Source organism: Myodes glareolus, chromosome 24 (genome assembly GCF_982192425.1).
Source record: "Myodes glareolus chromosome 24, mMyoGla1.1, whole genome shotgun sequence".
NCBI classification, from domain to species: Eukaryota; Metazoa; Chordata; class Mammalia; order Rodentia; family Cricetidae; genus Myodes; species Myodes glareolus.
Window position 1 is genome coordinate 23,997,513 of NC_142049.1, and position 14,028 is coordinate 24,011,540.

Genomic DNA, 14,028 nt, shown 5'->3' on the forward strand with positions numbered 1-14,028 from the left:
CGTCCCTAGAGGAGCGTCGCTGACACCTACTAATGGTCTGACAAACGGTTAAGTAGCTGTTTCAGCTCAGGTTGGAGAGGGGGTTTGCGGCTGCACCTGAGCATGTCATCCAGGGCTGGAATCTTCCTTCCCATCAGAGCTGAAGGGGATGCATATCTTCCTGCCCCAGCAGGTTCCCCTTGCTCTTCTTCTACAGAAGGCCTTGCCAGGGGAACCTGACAACAAGTCAACAAAATTGGACGTTGGTGGATTTCTGTCAGTGGCATTTTGCGCGCCCCTTCTGTATTTGGGCTGCCACGCATCACATGCTTAGAAAGCAGGTCAGATCGACTTTCATTCATGGAAGCCTAAGAGCCGGAATTGATAACAGATGTAGCCACAGTCAAGAGTCAGGGGAAAGAATGACTTCTTGGTACCAGAATTCTGGTTAAAGCAGAGGCCAGTTCAGGCGTTGCTCAGGGAGAAGGGTGTCTCTTGCATATGTACTCTTGGTTTATAGAGTACATATATCTTTAGCTTGGTTATCTGGCCTTTTCAAAAATTCACAGGCCTCCGGTGTTATTTTATTATATTTCTGCGGAGTGGATACAGGTCCTTCCCATTGTTCACAACTGAGGACAATGATGCTTCCATTTCTACCCATGGATGCCCCAGTCTACAGGCAACTGAAATTATGGAACTGGTATTGAAAGGCTTCTTCTTGGGCCCTGAGTTGTCCAGGCCATGAGTCAGTGCAATGGGGCTCTCATTTTTAATACTAATTCTCTCCCATGCTTCTACATTGGAACTTTTTTTTTTTTTAAATCATACCCATGTGCAGGCTCTGGGACAAGTAAAATACTGTAGGGATCTGCAGGGCCTCAGCACTCCTGGGTGTGTCTAAAGAGAATTAGATATATGTTTAGCAGCCTGAAGCATTGGCTAAACGTTCAGTTTGCCTGAGCACATTTTGTGGTAGGTCCTAGATACCTGCTAGAGAGATGTCTGTCTTTAACACCTGTATCATGCTGTCTCTTAGAGGGATATTTGATTTTAAGTCTCCTATCATGCCCCACCAATATCAAATGGACATTGTGGACATTCTTTCTTCCCCTGACAGATTCAATCTTAGGCTTCCCTGCCCATGCCTGTGAAAGGTAATGGCTTTTCACTTGGAGGATGTCAAGCAGATTTTGGATTTGAGGTGTCCTTGTTTCTTATATGTGTTCTTTTGGAGGCTAGAGGGAGAGAGGATGGAAAAGGAGAAGATGTAAGGAGGTGTGAGGAAACTGTGTGTGTATGGACATGTGTGCATGTGCATGCTTGTGCCTGTATGATGTACCTATGTGCAAGTACCTGCACTCACATGTCACAGTAGTGTATGAAGGTCATAATTCAATGTTGAGTATTCGTCATCATCTTCCACCTTGTTTGAGACACGGAGTGTGTGTGTGTGTGTGTGTGTGTCTGTCTGTCTGTCTGTCTGTCTCTCTTTTTGTCTTTGTGTTGTTGTGTCTCCCTGTTTATTTTCCACTATACACCAAGCCAGTTGACTTAGAATCTTCCTGGAATTTTCTTGCCTCTGCCTCCCATCTTGCCCAGGTTTTTTTAAGTTCTAGAGAACTGAACTCAAATTTTCAGCCTTTCCAGCTCTGTGAGATGAAAATTTTAAGTTAAAAATAAGCTCTTACATTACTTCTTAAATTATACTTTGAATGTTTCATAGTATCGCAAACTTCAGCATATAGAGTATCATACTAAGAATGTAGATCGTGTGTACTTATTCACCTAGGGTAGAGGCTTAGTTCAGAATAGCCTTTTTGTACTTTGTTGGTCTGTCTTCTCACTGCCTCATGGAAGTCAATGTTTTCATTTTTTTTCCAATTATAGAAGAGTTATTATCGGCATTGTCCTAAAAAAATTTAGGAAGATAATATTGTTACATTTTAAATACATTGCTTTTAACTGGCATGTGATAGCGATGTCAAAGAGTGTGGTATTTTGGTATGTGTGTCATGATATCACAATTAAATCAAACACATGTACCACGTCTATCATTTCATACATCAAGCATGTCTTTATATATGAAGATCCAAAATCCTTTCCTATAGCTCTTTTTAAAACATCCAATATAATATTATTAGCCGTAATCCGCACACTACATAAGAGAACACCAGCATTTGCTCCTCCTTAACCTTGCATTTGTGTACAAATCTTTCTCCATCCACCCTTCCCTCTTCCTCCTCTAGGATGTGGTCACCAGTCTTTCCCTACACTTCTTCCGATTTATTTTTATTTTATTTTTTTTTGTGTGTGTGTGTATTGCTGTTTTCCTGCATGCACGTCTTTGCACCATTTGCTTGCCTGGTACCTGTGGCGGCCGGAAAATGGTATCAGCTCTTCGGAACCAGAGATGGTTGCAAGCTGCCGTGTGGGTGCTGGGAATTGAACCAGAGTCTTTTGCAAGAGTAACTAATGATCTTACCTGATGAACCAGCTCTCCAGCTCCCTCTTCATGATGCTATCTATTCTGTCTATGAATGAGACCCTGCAGTGTTTATTCTTTCTGTGGCTGACTTTCATAATATATTATCCTGCAGGCTCATCTGTGTTGCTGCAAATGACGTGATTTAATCCTTTTAATAGTTTAATCTTCCTGATGACTGGTTATTATTTTGTTGTCTGTATGTATCACATTTCTTCCTATGCTTGTCAGCGGGTAGACCCCTATGTTGTCCGTGTTTTTGGCTATTGTGAGGAATACTGGGAGAGACACTATGCTACAGAGGCTGAAACCATTTCTCTTGGATATATATAAACATACACACATATATGTATATATACATAATCACACGCACACACACATACATGCACACATATATATATGTGTATATGTATGTATATGATAATAGGATTGCTGCCAGATGATAGATCTATGCATAGCTTTAAAAAGAACCCTGTTTATCCATAATGGCTTTACTAACTGATTGTCCCACTATCCTCTAAGACTTCCTTTCCTTCATATATTTATGGTATTTGTTATACTTTCCCTTGTTTCTGTTTTCTTGAAGTACTAGGAGTAAAGCACAGGGCTTTGTATGTGCTAAATGCTTTCTCGCTCAGTCCATCTCCAGCCCCATTGCTGACTGTTTGATTGCAGCGTTCTAACAGGGGTGAGATGCTATATCATTGTGGCTTTGATTACTCTTTTCCTGAAGAGGAGGAATGTTGAATATTCCCATTTGGTGCTTTGGATGCCTTTTAAGGTCTTTGGCCTATTTTTTAATTGAGTTATTTTTTATTTTATTTGGCTATTGAGTTCCTTTTTAAAGACACATAAGGAACTGAGGACCCTTCCACACGCAGGCTTGGTGCACCCTACCATGAGAGCTGTGGTCATTAGTGTTCAGAGTGAAAATTCTGGTGTCCGTGCTCTGGATCCCTTGATAAGTTAAGGACTGAACATTCATGGGCTTCTCTCACTTTCTGAATTTTCAAATGTGGACCCAGAAAGCCTGCTGGGAGAGCAGCTACCCAGCCCTCTGTTTCTCTTCCGTTCTCCCATTTCTTGTGAAAACACCCAGCTTTGGCTCGATTTGCGGGGTCCCTTGTGAGACTCATTAGTCTTTGATGGTTGTCTGTGTTCTCTTTCCAGGGAAGAGTGATCCCTTCTGCCTGCTGGAGTTGGGCAACGACCGACTTCAGACACACACCATTTACAAAAACCTCAATCCTGAGTGGAACAAAGTTTTCACATTGTAAGTGTGTGATGCCCTGGGACCCGAGGAGCAGCTTTAACTTAGAGAGCAATTATCCCTGATGTGTCGGGGGCAGGCTGGGCGCTCTTGAGGGGAACTTTTTTACTCAGTTTTATGTGCAAAGAGTGGACTTTATTGTTTTTTTTTCCTCCAAAAACCTTTTATCCTTTTATTTTATAGTATGGCTTAATAATAGAAGAGACCATTTGGAACTGTAAGGGACTGTTCGGAGACATTCATAAAATAGATCTCTTAGTAACAAAATTAATCTGCGGATAGATAGAAGCTTCTAGATGTCCAAACTAATCTATTTCTGGGTTAAGAAAAGTTACAAATGGAGTCCTGTCTTAAATTCTAAGCACTTACATGCTATGATACTATCTTAAATGCATGAAGATTTGTATTCTGTCAGAATCTTTTGAAAAATGCAGATTATCTGTGAATCCTTAAAGACTTCCAACGACTCCTGGTATTAATAAGTCCTTCAATTAGCGTGGCCAGCTCCTTTGGACTGCCCTGTGTGTTTCATCAAACTTGGGCATCAAGGAAGCTGCGTATATTTAGTTTCCTAGTTTGCTTTAGATTTCAAGGTACCTGGCAGTTAAAAGAAGACCCCTATTTGCCTTGGGTGAGTGGATAATGTGTTGCCTTTACCCCTAAACAGACTGCTTAGTCTGTGTTTATGAGTGGAAAGAATCAGATTTGCCTTTAGTGCAATTGATGGTATTCATAGGAAGTTCCTCAAAGGTCTAGCAGAAGTACATCATCTGAAGACAGACACATCAGCCAACTGCCAGGTACAAGGGTTTTTGACAATAGCTTTGGCACTATATTTTATTGTCAGTGGTACTTGGTTTCTGTTCAATACAAAGGAAAAGTGCTTCTAAAATCATGAGTGGGGCTTTTGGTACTTTATGTTTCAGTTAGAAAAGGCTTTCTGTGTACCTCATCAAATAATTTTACCAGATTTTCTTTTTAAGAAATATATTAAAATATTTATTTGCTTATTTTTATGTTTGTATGTGTATGTACATTAAGTATGTGTGTAAGTATCCGTGCCTGTGTGAGCTTATATATGCCGCATGTGCATTCAGAAGACCACAGAGGCTGGAAAAGGGTGTGGGATCCCTTGGAACTGTTGCTACAGGCAGGAGTGAGCTGCAGTGTGGGTGTTGGGAACTGAACCTGGGTCCTCTGAGAGATCAGTAAGTGCTTTTAACCCCAGAGCCGTCTCTCTAGTCACACACATTTTTCTTTATTACTTCCAAAGATGATTTTTTTGCTTTTTCCATTGCTGAGCGACTTTACGGTCCCTCTTCTTTCTCCTCTGATTTCTCCCCCGTTTTCCTTTTCTTCTTTTTTACCCTGTTTCTTTAAGAGCATCACCCTTGAGTGCACACGTGTGTGGAAAATGCCACGGGAAGAAAGTTGACTTCTTTCAGCATGTGTACATCTTCCATGATGGAAGGTTTGGGAATAGTCAGTTTGATTTAATTTTGGGGGTTTAATTAAATGATAGTTTTATACCCTGAGGACACACAGGCTTAATTAGTGCAAGTGTTTTCAGATCTTTATGGAGCAGACGCCACCCGTGTGTTTTTGTGTATAATACCCGATATTTCCTCTTTTAGCCCTATTAAGGATATCCACGATGTTTTGGAAGTGACGGTGTTTGATGATGATGGAGATAAAGCCCCGGATTTTCTCGGAAAAGTGGCCATCCCTTTGCTATCTGTAAGTCCTCTCCATTAATCAACAATTTGTAAGTCAGAATTTCTATGGTCTAGAGTACTTTTATCTTTGTCAGTCATGGAGCTATAGTGGAAAGTAGCATTTGTATTTGTACTTTAGGTACAAAGAGACAGGGCCTCTTCTGTGTGAGTCTAATGTTTATTTAATCAACCAGACATTTTGGCCAATCTTTCAATACACTCTCAGACTTCTCTGTCTCAGAATGGCAATTTCGGTCTGATTTCAAGGAACGCAGCTCTGTCGTCCGATTTCCCACAGATTAAATGAGAAATACGCACTGATTTCTTTTGACTTCCTCCCCATCCACTTTTCTTAATATTCACTGCTGGTGACTGCACATTTGTGCTCAGTTCTCCTAAAGACCATTTTCCCCAAAGTCCTGTCTGTTGTGGATGCTTTCAGACTTCAAATATTTTTGGTAGAAGAAAATCAAGATTTCCCTTGGAAAATCAAGAGTATTTCAATAATCGAATTAAGGTCAGCAAAGAAGAAAACCGAATGCAAAAGAATGCTAAAAATCATGCAGTAGAGAGAGCGTCCCTGTATACCTTTACAAGGGTGAAGGAGAAAAGGTGGTCCATCAATTACTCTTTTATTTATTTATTGTTTAATATCCTCCTTTTCCCTTTTAATGGGACATTAATATGTATCAAATGAACTTGTTAGAGGCAAGCATTTCAGTTTCCCAACCATTTGTAAAATTGGTTATAGAGTCAGTATGGGGGTCACCAAAATATATTTCTTTGCTCATACTTATTTTTTCCATAGCTCTTTGTACATTTGTGTGAGTTGTGCACTCTGTGATCTAACCACAAGCTTCATCTTGCTCCGATAATGTTTACAGGGAGGGGAACACTGTACCCTCTTAATATCTTTTCATCTGCTTTTGATCACTTGGTTAATTTCTCCCCAAGTTCTCATATCCCTGATGCTCCTCCAAGAGAACGCAGGCAGCAGCTGCTGGCTGCTGCAGCCTGCCCCCGCCACATGCTCTGAGCCCTCCATGGCAGGCGGCAGTGCTCATAGAGAGGAGATGGCAATCTGGGATTTCCCTCCTCTTTTTTTATTACAGCTCTGGCAGATATTCCTGGAAGAATACGTGTAGCAGGAATATGGGACACACTTTAAAGGAAGTCTAAAGAAGGATGGTATAAAGCCCAAACATCCCTCCATATCAATTCAGTGTGTGTGTGTGTGTGTATGTGTGCAGAGTAGTCTCTTTCTCTCCCTCTTCCTCTTTCTCTCTTTCCCTCTCTCTTTCTCTCTCCATCTTCCTTCTTCCCTCCCTCCCCTCTTTACACTTTTGAATGGATTAATCTCCAGTGCATTTTATTCATTGACATGTGAATACACTAGGATAGTTTAGAGGCCCTTGACCTTTTTTCTTTGGTCATAAAACTTTCTACATTTTTTTTCTGCAATAGATATTGTCTCTGCTTACTTATTTCAGGCCCCCAGTCACTCCTTGTCTTTGTCCCTCCCTGCCTCCCTTCTCCCCAGATCTGAGGCAAGATGGCCAGCTGTATCAGTACTATCCAGTCCTAAGGCTGCTGACCTTACTTGTATGCTTCCCATGCATTTTGGGGTGCCCAGCAGATTTCTGACTTTTCTTGGGGACAGTAGCATATGTAAAGACTAAAGAGAACCCTAGACATTGACAAAAGGACCGAAAAGGGTAGACTCCCTCATGGAGGCAACAACTGAACCCAACTAATGAATTCGTTTTTCAAAATATCCCTCGCCAAGTAGAAAATTATGTGAAAGGCATACCTTACTTAAACCTGCTTTAAACACATGTCAAGCTCCACAGTTAAATTTTGCAATACAGAAACAAGCTGTCTTAGGGTCTATTGTTCATTCATTTATCAAAGACTGATGAAATTTCACTGTGTGGCAGACAATTTTAGCTAACAGGGCTCTAATGATGACCACAGTAAGTGCCCTGTCCCCCTGTAGTTTATATCATGGTTTATTTGAGACGAAGATACAGAAAGATGACTAAAATAAAATTTATATCCAATGTTACATGCTAAATATCCATGACTGGTGCATCAAGAATCTAGGGAAGAGAGCCTCAGTTCTCCATGGCTACATGGTTCTGGTTGCACACGAACGGGGACATTAGAGTAGGAATTCAAGGAGGTCACAGAGCAAGCAATGTAAGTAATGGGGAAATTTTCAGGCAGGGAAGAATTTATGTTCAAAGGTTTGCTCAGAGGATGAACTTTGCTTGTCAACATCCAGAGATAATTGGGAGGGCAGTGTAGATGGGATGCAGGGGACAGAGAACAGTGGCCTAACAAACAGAAAAGGACTCAAGGGCAGGGTAGTGGCAAGCCTTGCAATACCCTGAAAGCCAGCGAAGGGGTTGAGCTTTCCCTACGTGAAGGATGGGGAACGTTTACTTCCTGTATTATTTAGAGTTTCTATTGTTGTTATAAAACACCATAGCCAAAAGCAAATGAGGGAAAGGCGTGATGGTTTTTTATTTTAACTTAGTGTTGTGCATTTTGGTTCATTGCTAAGAAAAAAATGGGCACAGAAACTCAAGGGAGAAACCTGGAGGCAGAACTGAAGCAGAAGCCACCAGAGGGGTGCTGCTTACTGGCTTTCTCCTCATTGCTTCCTCAGCCTGCTTGCTTACAGCATCCAGGACCACCAGCCATGGGGTGGCATTGTCTGCAGTGAGCTGGTTCTTCTCACATCAATCATCACTTGTCAGTCAAGACTCTGGTTAGAACATTTTCCCAACTGAGGTTCCTTTTTCCAAATGACTCCAACTTATATCAAATTGACATAAACCTAGCAGGACACATTATTTGTTTTAAATACAAATAACACATGGAACAACCAGCAAAATGCCCCAGTTTCACAGTCTCTGCCTTGCATAGCAACCTGGCCAAGGGTGTAATCCTCTTAGTTACCTTGGGGACACTGGCATGGCACTGAGTGGCCGGTTCTGCTGCTGCTGTCCATGCAATTGATTTGATTGAGATTAATTTTAATTCTTTGACGGATGGTTTGGCGAAATGACCAAATCCTAGTGTAGATCTGTGTCTTTTTGACATCAGGTGGTCCACTTGCAACAAATTGACCTTTTCAAATTAATTTATTTTCTAATAGAATGCAGATTATAAATGTGATTTCTAAATGTCATGACTCTCACTATAACTGAAAATTCTAATCCAATAATTATTTAATTTATTGTTCTATTATCAAATAATACTGATCGGTACTTGGAAGGCTTTGTTTAAAAGATATGACTGCTTAGGTGTATGTATTTTTCTTTACTTTATATCTCTTGCTGGATGCACACCTAACAAGTTCAGTATGGTTGCTATGCTAAATCATTAATTTTTTAACAGCTTAGTTTTTCAAAATTATTTCTGCCCATTTACAAATTAGTGACCCTGTACTGTAGCTGTTTAGTAAGCAAGTTTTTAGTATGGACACCCTCATGTTGGAGTCTGAGCTCCTGGGAGTTTCTTAGATAGCCATAGTGAACTCCCATCTTGCATCAAGCCTTAAGGAATGCTAAGGATGTGTTTGCACAAGTGTGATATGTGTGCAGTTAGGGCTGACAAGAGAGGCATGGAAGAATTGTTAGACTTCTTGGGAGATAGCTATACAGTCGGCACAGAAAACGGAAGACCACCAAGGCCACAGGAAAGAAAAGAGATGCTGTGAGAAACATGGACTAAAGTTTGAGAAGACATTGAGAAGCAGGGGTTTGAACTGGCTCAGGAAGGAGTAGGATGTTGATTGTGACTGCTGGATGAACGGGAAAGTCCTCTAAATCAGAGGTGAAGCAGGTGCAGGGAAATGGTCATGTGGGAACAAGGAGGCATTGGGTCCCAGTGTGAGAGTCGGGGGTGGCTAGAAGGGCATTGGATTCTCTGTTAGCAGGAATCCAGGATGGGTTTTGAATAGAGGCAGCAACTCTAGAGCACTCCACTAGAACCACAGTGTGAGAAGATCTCAGAATATTTGTTAGATATCCAAGAATTAGAAAATGCCCCAAATTTATATATATATTCTTTTGGATTTCTTAGGAAATGGGCTGATCCCTGCCTTTATTTTTTATTGTGTGAAAGAATTAGGAGAGGAGAGTCTGCAGTACTTAGTAGTCACTTTACAAGAAGGAAAACTTTACTCAGTAATGCATTAATTCTAGTTTGGTCTGATAGCACAGGTTCATAATGCCAGAGACTTAGGAGACGGAGGCAGGGGAATCAGGATCTCCAGGCCTACCTGGGATGCATAGTGAGTCATTGCCAGTCCGGTCACTATAGGGAGATCCTGACTCAGCATAAAAGGAGAACAGGGATAGGACTCAATGATGGAATACTTGCCCAGCATGGAGGAAGTCCTAGGTTCGATGCTAGGACCATATGGCAAAAACATCAACTTATAGTTGAACAACATATTCATAACTGAATGGGGGTAGTTTTGTGCAATCGTCTTCACTTGACCTAAGTCCTGAACTAAAGTTCCACTCCCCACTGGGTGGTGGTGTGCTTCAGGATCCTCACGGTGTGATGCTAAAACACCAGGAACAAAAGGAACTTGAAGAGAATCGGGTTTATTTCAGCTTGCAGTTCCACATCACAGCCCATCACTGAGGGGAGTCAGAGAAGGAACTCAAACAGGGCAGGAAGCTGGAGCTAGGAACTGGAGAAATATGGCTTACTGGTTTGCTCCTCATGACTTGCTCAGCCTGTTTACTTAAAGTACTGGTGCCCACCATCCCAGGGATAGCACCACCCACCTTGAGTTGGCTCAGCCAACATCAATCACTAATTAAGAAAATGCACTGCTGGCTTTCCCACGAGCCAGTCTGGTGAGGGGCGTTTTATCAACTAGGATTCCCATTTTCCAAATGACTTTAGCTTGTGTCAAGTTGACACAAAACTACTCTGCACAGTCAGGTAAGGCACAGTGCACTTAAAATACCCAAGTCCACAGCAGAGAACATGCTTTCGCTTTTCATTTCGCTTGCTATTCATGTGCTTAAACCCTGCTGTTTAAGACTGTTAAACAAAAAACCTGTGCTGAGCTCAACTATAGCTTTTCTTTTGAAATTATGCTTTTGTGTTTTCCTTTTGGAAATTAAAATATAATTTCAACACAACTACTCTCTTTCCTCGGTCACTTAAAAATTCAAACATTGATACTGGAGAGATGGTCCAATAGTTCTAAGCCCTCTCCTCTCCTGGAAACCTAATTCAATCCCCAGCACCCTTAGAGTGGCTCACAAACCACCTGTAACTCCAGTCCCAGGGGATCTGATGCTCTATTCTGGCCTCTGTTAAGTACAAGGTTTACTTGTAATGTGTAGACATAGTACAGGCAAATTACCCATACACACAAAGTCAAACAAAATTAAAAACTCATACAATGAAATTGCAGTAGTTATTGGTGCTAGTGAATTGTTTAAGGCATCTATATCTATATAAATAGATAGATAGATATAGATATATGTCTACAACATGTATCTGATAAAAAATTCAAAGTCAATGAGCATCGTGCATATGCTTAATTTATCGTCTATTGAAAACACAACAAAATAAAACAAAATCATAGGGTCTCCTTTCTAGGCCATCTCTGTTGCTTTGTGTCAGCTGCTGATCCACAGAAATGTAGGAGGAGGGGGCCCTCTTGTTCTTTCCCACCTACCCAGCTAGCTTAGCCCCAAAATAATCACACAGAAATTATATTAATTTAATCACTGCTTGGCCCATTAGCTCTAACTTCTTATTGGCTAACTCTTACATCTTAATTTAACCCATTTCTATTAATCTGTATATCACCATGAGACTGTAGCCTACCAGCAAAGTTCTGGCATGTCTGACTCTGGCAGCTCCATAGCATCTCTTGTCTCTGCCTTCTTCCTCCCAGCATTCAGTTTTGTCTTCCCCCGCCTACTTAAATTCTGTCCTATCAACTTCGGGAGAAGGAGCAAGAGAATGGGTGCACGTTTACAGCATAAGAGACTATGCCCAATGGGCTGGTATCTTAAAGGCTATTGGCTGAAGGAGCAGAAGGAGCTCCCACAGCACAGAAGTTCTTTTCACCAGAAGCACCCCCCACTTACTGTCAGAGACCACACTGGGCTGGGACCCACAAAGGAGGTTTTTACCAGCCTTCCTATTTCCTACCCCGTCTCTGCAGGCTTACTCTTGCTTCTGTACCAGCCAGCCTCCAGGAAGCCTTCCTCTTTTCCTACCTGCACTCTGGTAACTGATTGTTGGCGAGGACTCTGGTCCCCTAGCTCTATCCTGCAGGCCCTCTTGGCTTTTCCTCCTAGCTCATCTTCATCCCTTGTGTCACCTGCTGACCTTGTGCACAGGGATCCCACCATCAGCTTAGCGGCCTAGGATCCCGGGTTGGTAAAAGCAACCAAAGAATGGTACACCTACTCCACAAAGACAAGATCAGTTAGCTGCACCAAAATACATCTCAAGCATCAGAAGTTCAGATAGCTTGATACCAGTGCCAAAACACAGGCATGAACACCCAAGATAATATGCCTCCCCCAGAAACTGGTAACTGTACTGGAATAGACTCTGAGAAATGCAATCTAGCTGAAGCATAGCAAGAACTTAAAAACAGAAATTATGATTGTTTTGAAGAATCTTTAAAAGGGCATGAATAAATGCCTTATTGAAGATCACAAAAATAGAAATAGTTAAATGAGATAATAAAAACCATTGACTATGTGAAAGTAGAAATAGAATCATTAAAGAAAACCCAAACCGAAATAAAACATGAGATAAAAAACTTACGGTGTCAGACTAAAACCTCAGAGGTAAGCCTTCCTTACCGATTATAAAACACAGAAGAGAGAATTTCTTGTGGATATCCCTGTCAAAGAAAAATATTAAACCAAAACAAATCAAGACAAAAAAAATCCAGAAGGTCTGGTTACACTATGCAACATATACCAAACCTATGAATAATAGGGATAGAGGAAGAAGAAACAACCCAGGTCAAAGACACAGATCATATTTTAACAAATAATAGAAGAAAATTTCCCAATATAAGGGAGATGCCTATGAAAAAACAAAGAACACACAGAACACTAAATATACAGAACTAGGAGAGAAACTACTCATGACCCAATAATAAAAGCGTTAAAAATACAAGGAAAAATCATAAATGGTAAAAAGAAACCCACAAGTAACATAAATGGTGAAACACACACACACACACACACACACACACACACACACACACACACACACACGTAATATATGAAGGAAACTCACTAAAACAATGAAACCCTAGAATCTAGAAAGGCCTGGGCAGATGTATCACAAACTGGCCTTTTGGTCTTATTTCATTTTATTTTTATTTTTGGTTGCGTGTGCTTATGTAGCTTTTTTGCATTTTTTTAGTTGGAGGGTTGTTTGTTTTTGTTAGGAAGATAGAATAACTTGCAGTTAGGTGGGTAGGAAGGTGAGATAATCTTGGAGAGGAATGGGGGAGGGGAAAGCATTATCAAACATATTGTTTAAAAATATTTTCAATAAGAGGCATAACAGTTAATAAAACTGACACATAGATATGCAAAATCCTTTAATTAAATACAAGTAAGATTGTCTTAAACAACTGTTAGAATGTACCCTAACTTGACATCTAGTACTGGATCATTTTAATTTTCTCTCCGAGTTTTTCATCAGTACCACGTTAATGCAAAGGATGACAGAAAGCACTTCTCAGGTTTGAAATATCCTAATAGTTAGGTTTATTTACTATTTGTATTTTCAATTTGAGTGCACTCAGTGCTCTCAAAACCAGATTGGCTTCTTCTCTAGCCTAGACGTTCTTCTTCAAAATGTGGTTGCCCTCTAACATAATCTACTGGGCCAATTTGAGAAGAATGCAAATTGCTTTAGTTGCTCAGTCTGTGCAGAAGCAAGGTCTGGTCATATTAGTATCTGACAAAATAGACTTCAAGCCAAACTAATCAGAAGAGCTAGGAAAGAATACTATACTGTAGGTGGAATGTTTTTGTGCCTCGACTGCTTCTCAAATAACCGACACAGAGACTCGATATTAATTGCAAATACTTGGCCAATAGCTCAGGATTGTTGATAGCTAACTCTTTCACTTAAATTAACTGATATTTTTTGTTTATGCTTTGCCACGTGACTTTATATTTTTCTCAGTACTGATGCTCATCTTGCCTCCTTTGTGTCTGCTGGCAACTCTCCCACTCTACCCTTCTTCTTTGTAGTATCCTCAGTTTTTGATTGTCCTGCCTAACTTTGTCCTGCCTCGCTATAGGCTTGTCAGCTTCTTTATTAATCAATGAGAATAATGTATATTCACAGAGTACAGAAAGATTATTCCACAGCAGGACACTACAAATTCATCAAAGGAAAAAAATCCAAGAGGCTTTTGCAGCTCAAAACATTATGTGTAGAACACAAAGGTGCCCAAGTTTATAAATTATATATTGACTCTTTATTTTCTAATAAGTTATTATAACTAATTACTTTCTAATAATGAAAAGCATATTTTATTATTTTCTAAT

The 14,028-nt window shown here is 40.5% G+C and overlaps 1 protein-coding gene across 3 annotated transcripts in view; it reads left to right on the forward strand.

Annotated features, from left to right (window-relative positions):
* Nucleotides 1–14,028, forward strand: part of Mctp2 (multiple C2 and transmembrane domain containing 2) — a 233,250-nt gene that overhangs the window by 130,114 nt on the left and 89,108 nt on the right. For all 3 annotated transcript variants that reach the window (XM_048434824.3, XM_085682633.2, XM_048434825.3), the window contains 2 exons: nucleotides 3,635–3,737; nucleotides 5,369–5,471. In XM_048434824.3, the coding sequence (XP_048290781.3) occupies nucleotides 3,635–3,737; nucleotides 5,369–5,471 (206 nt within the window). The remainder of the gene's footprint in view (nucleotides 1–3,634; nucleotides 3,738–5,368; nucleotides 5,472–14,028) is intronic.